At 42.4% G+C, this 12023-nt stretch overlaps 1 protein-coding gene across 2 annotated transcripts; it reads left to right on the top strand.

Annotated features, from left to right (window-relative positions):
* Positions 1–4362: 4362 nt before the first annotated feature.
* Positions 4363–11836, top strand: polg2 (polymerase (DNA directed), gamma 2, accessory subunit). 2 transcript variants are annotated; one of them, XM_060047026.1, is made up of 8 exons: positions 4363–5486; positions 5733–5835; positions 6134–6239; positions 6654–6839; positions 9253–9393; positions 9498–9578; positions 9697–9794; positions 11498–11836. In XM_060047026.1, the coding sequence occupies exons 1-8, from the start codon at positions 4997–4999 to the stop codon at positions 11661–11663; spliced, it is 1371 nt and encodes a 456-aa protein (XP_059903009.1). In that variant the 5' UTR covers positions 4363–4996; the 3' UTR covers positions 11664–11836. The 2 variants fall into 2 exon arrangements, with proteins under 2 accessions (XP_059903009.1, XP_059903010.1); XM_060047027.1 differs by having other exon boundaries at positions 5447–5585.
* The last annotated feature ends 187 nt before the right edge of the window (positions 11837–12023 follow it).

Here is a 12023-nt window from a genome sequence, read left to right as displayed (position 1 = left end):
TAGACTGGTCTTATTTACTTTCCTGCTGTGCATTTGCAAGTTTCAACTTGAATATAGTATAGGAGACTTCCATTGTGCCTCTGATTTAAGCTGGTGTTCAGGGCCTGAACTAAGAAGATCTATTGTTATGAATTCCTCTGAAAAGTAAGAAGTTTGGCTACAAAGCATTGAGGAAGACCAGACCATTCATGTTGAAGAATTGCATTGACTTTGAGAGGAGTCATGTGTGTACCAAGTTTAGACCTTAACTGATTTTAAAACATAGCAACACAAAATATTATTAGTGACTATTGTCTGACGCGATCTGAGTAATGAAGACAGTTGGGGGATTTTATAGTCAGCTTATTCTTGTAATAGTCCTATGAAACAATGTATACTGCAACACCTCGTGGTTATATTCTGCTTATCAAGTTCTCGAATTTGAGGAACAGGCAGAGAAATCATTCAGTGTTATCTCTTCAATTCACTAAACTCCATGCTTGTTTTTTTTTTAACTAGCTTTTAAATTAGATTTTTATGATTGATGGACGGGATGCATTAAAGATTGATTTGATCCAATGATGGCTGTTTTTCCGTCAAATATTTTGAAAGCTCACTTAGGTTTTTCTGGACATGCATATGTAATATTTTCTATGCGTACTATAAAACATCTTGTATAGTCATATCTTTATTAGGCAGAGTTTAAATGAGTGACTTAAAGGCTGTCATAATGTAGGTCATAATGCTATGCCCATTCTGGGCATAGCATTACTTCCATTCCGATATTGACGTCTAATTGTCGGAGTGGCGGTAAATGTCATTACTATTGTTGTACTTTAATTAATAAATGTGATTATTTCTTAGTTTCATGCGCTTTAGTGTCCTACGCTGACATTCGTCATTGGGGATAGACTACTGGCCGACCCTAATTCGCTGTATCTTTGGTCAAAGACCAAAGCCCTGTTCCAGTCTCCCAAAATGCATGGATCAGAGAACGCAGAGAAAAGGGGCATTCCCAGTGCAGTTCAAAGAAGTGCACGCCCCACCACTCGTAACACACTTTTAAAATGCAGTCAATCAATTGATCGAATGGGTTATTTCAGACATTATCACAACCAAAATTTGGAATTAATCAAATAAATTACAACTAAATAATACTGAGCTAATTCATCAACTACTGTTCTGAAACTCAAATTCTGAAAGTGGGACTTTTGAGAAGTCATGGCTACTTTTTGGTTGAACACATTTGAGCACATTTGATGTTGACCTGAAGTTGGCACGACTGATTGGTAGACTGTCGGAATGGTGGCATGTCGGACTGGCAGCATGTCGGAATAGAGTGGCGAAGTCACGCCCCTTCCGGTAGGGCTCATGGGACCTATGAGATCGAAAAATATGAATGGGTGTCAATGGAGAGAAAATAATTATTTTCTGGTCCCGGTCTTTATATGCCCTGGATTACACATATGTTGTTTGTGGATTTAAATGATAATTTTTCATGCAAAGAAAACTAAAAATGTTCGTGAAGAAGTTTGATAATTTTAGGTTTTATGTGAGGCCGCTTTGTGAACTACAGCTCTTCGCTGCTCTCGACGCATATGATATACGTCACCACACCCGCCCTTGGAACTCGGCACAGAGATGGCGATCTCTCTGCCCCACTTCACCGCTTTTTCCAAGGGGAGGATAAAAGCATCGAAAGAGGTGAAAACCATTATAAGTCGGGGCACGTGCAGAGTTTCAGTTATGCCGATGGGAAGATTGTCGGTCTTCTCCACGCCAGTCGCAGGGAGCGTGACGTCACATACGAGCCGTGTAGTCTTTCTCGTTGTGTTTTCTCTACAGCCTTTATCTGAACAATTGCACAATAAACGGTCGAACTCTTTCCATGAAAAATTATCCTTTAAATCCACAAACAACATATGTGTAATCCAGGGCATATAAAGACCGGGACCAGAAAATAATTATTTTCTCTCCATTGACACCCATTCATATTTTTCGATCTCATAGGTCCCATGAGCCCTACCGGAAGGGGCGTGACTTCGCCACTCTATGGCAGCAACAGCTGCAACAGTAACCGCCCCTTTTTGAACAGCTCTGGTTCCGGAAGTAAATTTCCCATTCATTTTCTTAAAATCGTATACAGAGTTTTAAGCATGGAACCAAGCCAATCGTTCGTCGTTAACCCTCGTTCGTATAGCATTGTCACCAACATTGTATGTTCCTTCGTTCCTGACTGCAATCACTGTGTAATCAAGTTAATTGTTGTGAATTCAGTCTCGTATAGGCCTACCAGTTACATATTCATTCTACATTATGTATTCCTAGGAACCAAATTACATTTTTTTTTTGCTAAATCATATATTTTGACTTGTTTTTTTATCAAATATTCTATCTCTCAACATATTTTTCAACATGTAGATCTAATTTCCTCTGCAGTTCTAACATCAACTCTCAAACTTTGAATTAATCTCAAATAAATCTTGGTTGCTGTGGTAAGAGAGAGTTCACTAGCAGTCATCGACTATGGAGTTAGAATCAGTAGTAGTGTAGGCCTGGAGGAGATAGAGGCGTGGATGAAGCTCAACTTCCTACAACTTAACAGCCATAAAACGGAAGCCATCCTTGTTGGCACGCCACATCAGCTCCGCTCCCCCACCATCACCAATATCACCTTCTCTGGCAAAAACGTCCCCCTTTCCACATCCGTCACCAACCTCGGTGTTAAAATGGACCCACAACTTAATTTTGACACCCACATCAAACACCTCTGTAAGACAGCTTTATACCACCTCAGGAACATCGCCAAACTCCGCCAATCACTCACCCTGGCTGATGCAGAGAAGCTCGTCCATGCCTTTGTCTCCTCCAGGTTGGACTACAGCTCTTTTTAAACGGAACCTCAAAACCCATCTCTTTAAAAGAGCATTCAGCTAAACTTTCTTTGAGGTTCCCCCTTTTTTAATAGTTTTTTGGTATTTTTTTCTCTGAAGCACTTTGAGATTCTTGAATATAAAGTGCAGTATAAATAAAATTTATTATTATTATTATTATTAGAATCATGCCAAAACCCCACACACACGCAAAACGTGTTTTACTCACGCACAACGATTCACACAAACACAAAACGTGTTTTACCCACTCATAACGATTCACACACACGCTCAGTGTGGTTTGCAAATACAAAACATCATTCACAAACTAATGCATTCTGCTTCAGAAACAAATACATTATGTTTTACACATAGGCTACAAAGAAACATATTTCTTCAATTACAAAAAAATATCCTCCAAGTACAAACTAAAATCTTTCAAGAACAAACTAAAATCTTTCAAGTACAAAAAAAAATCCTTCAAGTACACAAAACAATTCTAAAAGTATGGAACTCTGAAAGTTGCGGGTGGATCGGAAGGCATTAGCGCGTGGATCAGCAAGGCGGAAAACGAGTGCCAAAAGTCACGTGACAAACAAATGTCCTGTGATTCACACTACACAACAGCAGGTGGCGCTGTTCCTGCCAAACCGCACGGAATCCGTACGGTTTCCGTATGGTTTCCGTGCGGTTTAGCACTTTAACCGCGCCATTCTAGGGCCTTCTTGGCTTTCAATACGAAACTGTCTCGCTCGTTTGGTAACTGTAGGCGGGGTACTTTCCGAAATGCATATCTCACTCAAAAAATCATGTACAGACTTTTCTCAAAGTTTTATGCGTTTGGGAGCACCAGAGACCCAAAACAACACCCCAAATCCCTGGAAAAGTATTGCTTTCATAATATGTCCCCTTTAAACAAGCCCCAGCCATAATTTACAATAATAATAACGTGGTTGATTCTCATTGCACGAACATTGCGACATAAGCATGTCTCGGTGGTGTAGCTACCTTGCAGGCAGTGTTGGGAAAGTTCACTTTCTACGTGAAATAGTTCAAAGTTCAGTTCACAAATTTTAAAATGAACTAGTTCAGTTAAACTTTCAAAATTAAAAATCCTGAAATAAGTTCACAGTTCCAAAAAATGAACTAGTTCATAGTTCTTTTTTTCAATATGTTGCTGTGAGCTATTATTTTTTTCCGGTATTTTGAACATTGAGCCCACTTTGTGGTTTGTCTAGGATGAATTAGAGTGGTTGAATCAAGCATCGTAGCGGAATACAGTTTATATTGTGTTTTATTGCAAATTTAGCGCATTTTGTAAATCCCATTGATTTCTGTTAGAAGACTCATGCTCGTTGGCCGGAAATGGAAAGGGTGGCTGTTCACATTTGGTTGTAGTCTTTTCGCTCGGTTCTAGCCCTACTGTTGATTCGGAGAACCGAGTGAAAAGACTACAACCAAACGTAAACAGCCCCCCTTTCCGTTTCCGGCCAACAAGCAATGATTCTAGGAGGTATTATTCATGTCTGTGGACACATTTGTATGCAGTTACATATTATAGCAAAATCTCACTCCGAACTCAGTTCAAAACTTGAGAGCCCTGCAGTTTAATGTAACAGTAAGCTGGCAACTGCAAATAATAAATAAAATCACGTGTTATAGGCAATAGTAATATTAATGTATTAGCCTACTGTAACTCAACTCGACTACTGTAATACGACGCATATACAAACAAAGTGCAGAATGTCTAATAGGAAGAGACGGGCTCTGCTAAAAGGTATGGTGGAATTTCGACGAATGTGCTGACGTGATCTCTGCTTCATCTGGGTAAATGTGCTCGTAACACGCCACATGCACGCGATGGGGAACCACATTGCTTGGGAACCATTAGCAGTGTGTCACCGGGTTTGGGGTCTGATTCAAAGCACACATTAAGTGTTGACAAATGGCAATGGATAGTCGTTATAGTGTGAAATCACAAAGCTTTTGGTTAAGCGTTCCTTACCGACAAAGGTGAATCGGTAAGAATGCATTTCAACGTTAATGAGACTATCAGCCACTCATCGTTAACGTTCTCAATTGGTAAACAAACCTCTTCATTGAGAGCATTTTAACAGCTGAAGTAACTTGCAGGACATTTCGATATGATATCTCTTTGTATGAAGCGATTTCGGATATGCTGTGAAACCAGATCAATACGAGTACCTTGCAGAGACTTCGTCGGACAATACATCGCCAATCGTTACAAAACAACGGTCTGTCCAAATGACGAATCCGATCCAACCCGAATGTTACTGGAGCTCTGCGTAGACGGATTCTATGTTGCACCTGGCCAGGTGCACACCGACTTATTTCAGCGGGGAATGTGCTGTAACTATGGACCACTGGGAGTGGAACTGAAGAAGAACCTGCTCGAGCAGTGGTGGAGTTCTATTAAAAGGTCAAGAACGCAAGTGTTTGGCATTAGCACTTTGACCACCGGGGACGAGAAGTCTGGAGAGGGCAACCCTAGTTTGGACGTTGAACGCCTTAACCAACTTCTTGATGCAGATGAGTTTAACAAAGCCCAACGGACTCAGAGGATACTGATGCTTCTTCGGCAGTCAACATCTTTAAGAACGAACCTTCTTCAAGGTAGAGCTCAACCAGCATGATGTAGAGCAATTCATTAAACAATTAGTAGAGAGTTGGCCGATGCACATAGCTGAATGGACTCCTGCATTGAACATGAAGGTATTTTTTTTAAATCTGATATTGATTCAGGATATTACGAATTAGGAGTTACTTAAGTGCACCATCATTACACCTACTCAAGACGTTTGTCTGTTAAAAAACGTAATTATGTAGTTGTCAGTTCTTAGTATACGTCCATGGTTCCAGGTGCATTGGAACAGTACATCTCTTGGTTGGAGCTGGTGAAAAGGAGGTTGCCGTTTGGCCTAGCTGAGACTGGCCTGAGTTTCCAACCGGATGGATCCGGTAGGTGAGAACTAATCTATTTCCATACTTCTTTTTATGCACTCCTAAACATGAGAATCATTTTAGTCATACAATTTTCTTTATCAATGGTGTCAATTAAGTTTTGCCTACGTGAACCTAAATATATCCGAATAGAATTTTGTATGTGATTAATGGTTTTAGTCAAATGCTTTTCAATGTTGCCTCCAGTACCATGTGACTAGGGTGCAGCACCTGTAGGCCTATATTGAAATAAAGAATATGCATCCGACTCTGCACGGCTATGTCTTAAAATTACGTGGGACGTGTTGTCGTTCTGCCAGCCGAGCAGAAGCTACCTACGCGTCCCTGGTGTGGTTCTGCTCTCCGCGGAGCTCCTCGCAGTGGCTGGACCACTGGGCACGACTCAGGCTCCAGTGGTGGAGAAAGGTAGGTCTAGGTCGATGCTGGAAGAATGACTGTTGTTATATAATAATTGGTTATTGCTGCTACTAATACTCATACCAAACACTGTGCGTAAGAGACGGTAATCTATAAGGACGTGGGTCGAAAATGCCCTCGAAAGTAAGAAAACATTTAAATGCCTGTACATTAAACTTATGTATCTGTTTTGGAATGTTGTTTGCTTTCGTTCCGAAATGTACTTTGATACGTTTAGAGGAAATCCAGGATTGAGTACGTTACATGTATTTACCCTGCTATGCAGGGTTGCTGTAGAAATATCCGTTTTATTATCTCAATGATTGTCCATTGTAATATGGGACCGAAATGGCTCCCAATAAGGGTTCCGCTTCTATTTTTGATATTGCTCATGTTCTGGGTTTGTTTTTCCCGTCTGTTCAGTTTGCCCTGGCGCCATCAGAATTCAGCAGCCGGGACGTCCAAGCGGACGAGCTCCAGGAGGGGGCCTCTCGTGGCGTGAAGATCGTCTACTCGTTCCCATGGGGACAGGAGACCCTGGAGAACCTCTGGAGCCTCGGGGATTCTGAATTATTGCAGACACACGGTGGTGTCCGCGCAAAAATACAGGTCAGCCTGCCGTCCAATTTTTTGCAACCAACTCTCATGGACATGTAATGAGTGTAAATGCAATTAATGTCTACCGTTTTTATTTTAACACTTGTAGTTATGTTACATTAGTCCTTAAGCAGTGCCTTGAAAGTGGAATCAGAAAAGAAGGATACAATTTCTTTGTAATTATTAATGGTAATGCAACTGCATTATGGGAGCTGGTGCATGACAGCAAAGAAATACATGTTGTAGTTCAAGTTCTGAAACAATTAAGTGCAGATTCTATAGAGATAGGTACCTCCTTGTTCCAGCTCTTGAGGTACCACACATGCAGTACCTCAATAGAGGTGGAGCGCACACACGCCCACGCCTCCATAGAGGTACCACACACGCCTCTATAGAGGTACTACACAGGCCTCCATAGAGGTACCACACACGCCTCTATAGAGGTACCACACAGGCCTCTATAGAGGTACCACACACGCCTCTATAGAGGTACCACACAGGCCTCTATAGAGGTACCACACACGCCTCTATAGAGGTACCACACAGGCCTCTATAGAGGTACCACACACGCCTCTATAGAGGTACCACACGCACCTCTATAGAGGTACCACACAGGCCTCTATAGAGGTACCACACAGGCCTCTATAGAGGTACCACACAGGCCTCTATAGAGGTACCACACAGGCCTCTATAGAGGTACCACACACGCCTCTATAGAGGTACCACACAGGCCTCTATAGAGGTACCACACACGCCTCTATAGAGGTACCACACAGGCCTCTATAGAGGTACCACACAGGCCTCTATAGAGGTACCACACTGGCCTCTATAGAGGTACCACACACGCCTCTATAGAGGTACCACACACGCCTCTATAGAGGTACCACACACGCCTCTATAGAGGTACCACACACGCCTCTATAGAGGTACCACACACGCCTCCATAGAGGTACCACACACGCCTCTATAGAGGTACCACACACGCCTCCATAGAGGTACCACACACGCCTCCATAGAGGTACCACACACGCCTCCATAGAGGTACCACACACGCCTCTATAGGTACCACACACGCCTCATAGAGGTACCACACACGCCTCTATAGAGGTACCACACGTGCCTCTATAGAGGTACCACACACGCCTCCATAGAGGTACCACACACGCCTCTATAGAGGTACCACACACGCCTCTATAGAGGTACCACACACGCCTCTATAGAGGTACCACACACGCCTCATAGAGGTACCACACACGCCTCTATAGAGGTACCACACACGCCTCTATAGAGGTACCACACACGCCTCCGGTACCACACACGCCTCTATAGAGGTACCACACACGCCTCATAGAGGTACCACACACGCCTCTATAGAGGTACCACACACGCCTCTATAGAGGTACCACACACGCCTCTATAGAGGTACCACACACGCCTCTATAGAGGTACCACACATGCCTCCGGTACCACACAGGCCTCTATAGAGGTACCACACACGCCTCATAGAGGTACCACACACGCCTCTATAGAGGTACCACACACGCCTCTATAGAGGTACCACACACGCCTCTATAGAGGCACCACACACGCCTCATAGAGGTACCACACACGCCTCTATAGAGGTACCACACACGCCTCTATAGAGGTACCACACACGCCTCCGGTACCACACACGCCTCTATAGAGGTACCACACACGCCTCATAGAGGTACCACACACGCCTCTATAGAGGTACCACACACGCCTCTATAGAGGTACCACACACGCCTCCGGTACCACACAGGCCTCTATAGAGGTACCACACACGCCTCATAGAGGTACCACACACGCCTCTATAGAGGTACCACACACGCCTCTATAGAGGTACCACACACGCCTCTATAGAGGCACCACACACGCCTCATAGAGGTACCACACACGTCTCATAGAGGTACCACACACGCCTCTATATGTACCACACACGCCTCTATAGAGGTACCACACAGGCCTCTATAGAGGTACCACACAGGCCTCTATAGAGGTACCACACAGGCCTCTATAGAGATCCCACACATCCCTCTATAGAGGCAGTCAATAATTGCTTAGAAAACCTAAATTTCAAATGTTATCAATCTTTTTGAATTACTAGTTAGACAAGCAAACTCTTCCCCTCAATCCCTTCAAATGTATGGAAAGATACCCCCTCTAAAGGAAAGCACTTTAGCCCCTCTTTTTATTTTTTTATTTTTTTGTCAAAATGGACGGCCAAAATGGTAATACTCCATGCAAGTTACTTCAATGCTAGGATAGCATTGCAGTAACATGCATGGTGTCTTACCATTTTGACCGTTCAAATATATTTCAGTAAAATATATATGCAGATAAATTAATGGAGCCCAGAGAGGCTGGAATAACCACAACAATGTTTCTATTTTTCGAATGCTAGTGTTTTGATGGCCAGAAGTTGGTAGTACCTCACGTCATCTCGGTCGTGAGCAACATGGACCGTAGTATGATGGCCTACATGCACAACTCTCTGCAGCTAATGAAGAAACACGATGGCAAGCAGAAACTGTACCGGAGGAAGGTGAACATTAGAATGTGTTATGGGGTTAGTTCAGCTATAGGTCTCTGGGTTTTTCATTATTTTACGTCCTGCTCGTCCTGAGTGTTGATTTGTGTTGATGCTAGGTGTTGAAGTTGCATCCGGTGTTGGCCCCGGTCAAAGTGGCCTTGGACATGGGCAGGGGAGCTACGCTGGAGCAGAGACAGGTCACAGCTATTTGCTTTAATGAAATAGATCTTGTATTGTAAGCCAATTGCTGTAAATTGTTTGCTGTGGTCTTCCTGGGATCCTCCTAATTGTCTGTCTTAATTGTTTGATTTGTAGGTGTGCGACGGCTTGTTGCAGGAGTTCCTGGATGCTGGGATCTCTGCATGGCCAGGATCTATAGATATAACATCATCTGCGGAGAAGCTAAACACCAAGTAAGTCTATAAAACAGTCAATGAGTTGTTTGGCCAAATTACACATTATCAATGCCTAGCAATAGCCACATAACGGCCTTTCTCAAATCAGCACAGCCTAATTGATTGTTTATCCATTTACGTATTTTTGTGCAACACCTTTTTGTGTCTTTCCTATTCTAGAAAAAAACTTTTCTAGATTACTACTACTATGTACTTTACTACTAATATGTTGAAGTTACTATTTTTCGCTTACTTTTGAGTGCTGAGCTAATAAACTTTTCCATCATGAAGTCCTGAACAATTCCCAAAATAAATTCAACACTTGGGGGGGGTATTCCATCAACCAAGCTAAAGGCAAAGCCGGGCTTATTTCGCTTAGCCTCGCTACTTTAAGCTAGAGTTGCGTTCCATCAACTTGACTTAAGGGAATCTCTGCTAAGTAACCATGGCAATTTATCCGACCAAATGAACCTGGTCGGTACCAGAGAAGTCAGAGAAGTCCCATCTGTCGGAAACAAGTGTAGGCTACCAGAAGGTTCCGCCAAGCCTAGTCCTCGCGATTTTGTCATAAATGTACATATATGAAGTACAAACAGTGTATCTTATCACTAACGGTCTAAGATTAAATGATGCAAACAAAATAATGAAAATAATTGTTATCTATTGTTACCGTGGATATTTTCTAAACACATTTTTAGACAAATTTATGTATTCTAATTGAGAACCAGCATTTGGGTGAGTGGTCTAGCATCTGCTCTATAGTACGGGCGATCCGAGTTCGCATCTTGGGCACCTCATTGAATTCTTGCCGTTGGCTTATTTTTGTAATTTCCTTTATATCAGAGAAATTAGGCCTAACAATTTACTCATTATGTAATACATATGTCTTACAATATCCCTAGAACCCAAATATAACTTGCAAAAACCCATGGTAAAGTTAATGTTAATATTAATGTTACTGATAAGCCTTTGTCACAATGACAAAGACAATGCTGCATGGGAAATTGACGCCACATAAATTCCATTCAGGTGAGTTTCACGGCAGGCAGCCAAGACGACTTCGGTTGAGAAATATACTATGGTCAGTCAATTTAGCATAGGCCTATTCAAAGAAATGGAAAATAAATGGCATGAACAGTTTTTTGATTTCTCCAGCAATCCTTCCCAAATAACTAACTAGCTGGGGATTGAACCCTGGACGACCGGGTGCAAGTCTGACACGTTACCTCAAGACTATCTCCCTGATTACTAATGTACAGTCAATATTACATTAAAATATGTTAAGCTTAATAATACTTATTCATTCAAAAGATCAGTGATTTTATTGCCAGGCGGCCTTCCTGTTTTTATTAATGGTTACTGTGTTCCCTTTTTGAGTTACTATATGCTTGTACTCCTCATAGACCTCCACAAGCAGCTTCTGTTCGCCGCTGGAAAAGATCCCGCTCGGTCCTTTTCGGACATTTGATCCATGATTCGACATTCACGGTCCTGGGCTGGTTACATATCTTGTGAGCGCGTAATCCACGATATCGTAAACCTGGCTTGAACTAACCTGAGCAAGGCGCGGCTGAACTGGGTTGATGGAACGGCTTTAGCCTCAGGTGGAAGTTGGCGTTAGTTCTAACCAGGCTTAATAAACTAAGCCGCTTTCGTTAGTGACTTTGATGGAATACCCCCTTGGTCACTACCGTGTGTGTGCTTATGTGTGTCTTCTTCAGGTATGATGAGATGGGCGTCCTCTTCACCATGGTGATCGATGAGAACACCCTGGAGAGCGGGGTGCTGCAGGTGCGAAGCAGAGACACCACCATCAGGGAGTCCAAACATATCTCGGAGGTCAAGGGCTTCCTGCTCCGCTACATGCGTGCCGCCCATAACATGTGAACGACCAGATCCTACTGGCCAGAAAAGTTGAGACCAAACAGCAAGTTGGAGTGCCAGTGTGGTTTAGTGGCCTAGCAGTAATATTTTGTTGACGTTTGTCATTGAGGATGTTTTTGAGGATAACTGTATTTTCCATTAAAAATTAAATAAATAAATAAAGTTTCCTGAGAAAATCGTTCGTATTGTTTGTTTACCAATCTGCACCACAAGCAGTGAATCTTTTTTTAATTTTAATTATTTACATTTTGTATTTGTATAATTATGAATTAAATCACAAATATAAGGAAAAACATAATTATTCAATATTATTAACGCATATTAGTAAACCAACTCATAATTGGTTTACTAATTAACCGTATA

This window comes from Gadus macrocephalus, chromosome 3 (genome assembly GCF_031168955.1).
Source record: "Gadus macrocephalus chromosome 3, ASM3116895v1".
Lineage (NCBI taxonomy): Eukaryota > Metazoa > Chordata > Actinopteri > Gadiformes > Gadidae > Gadus > Gadus macrocephalus.
This window is presented reverse-complemented; position numbering and strand designations above follow the sequence as displayed.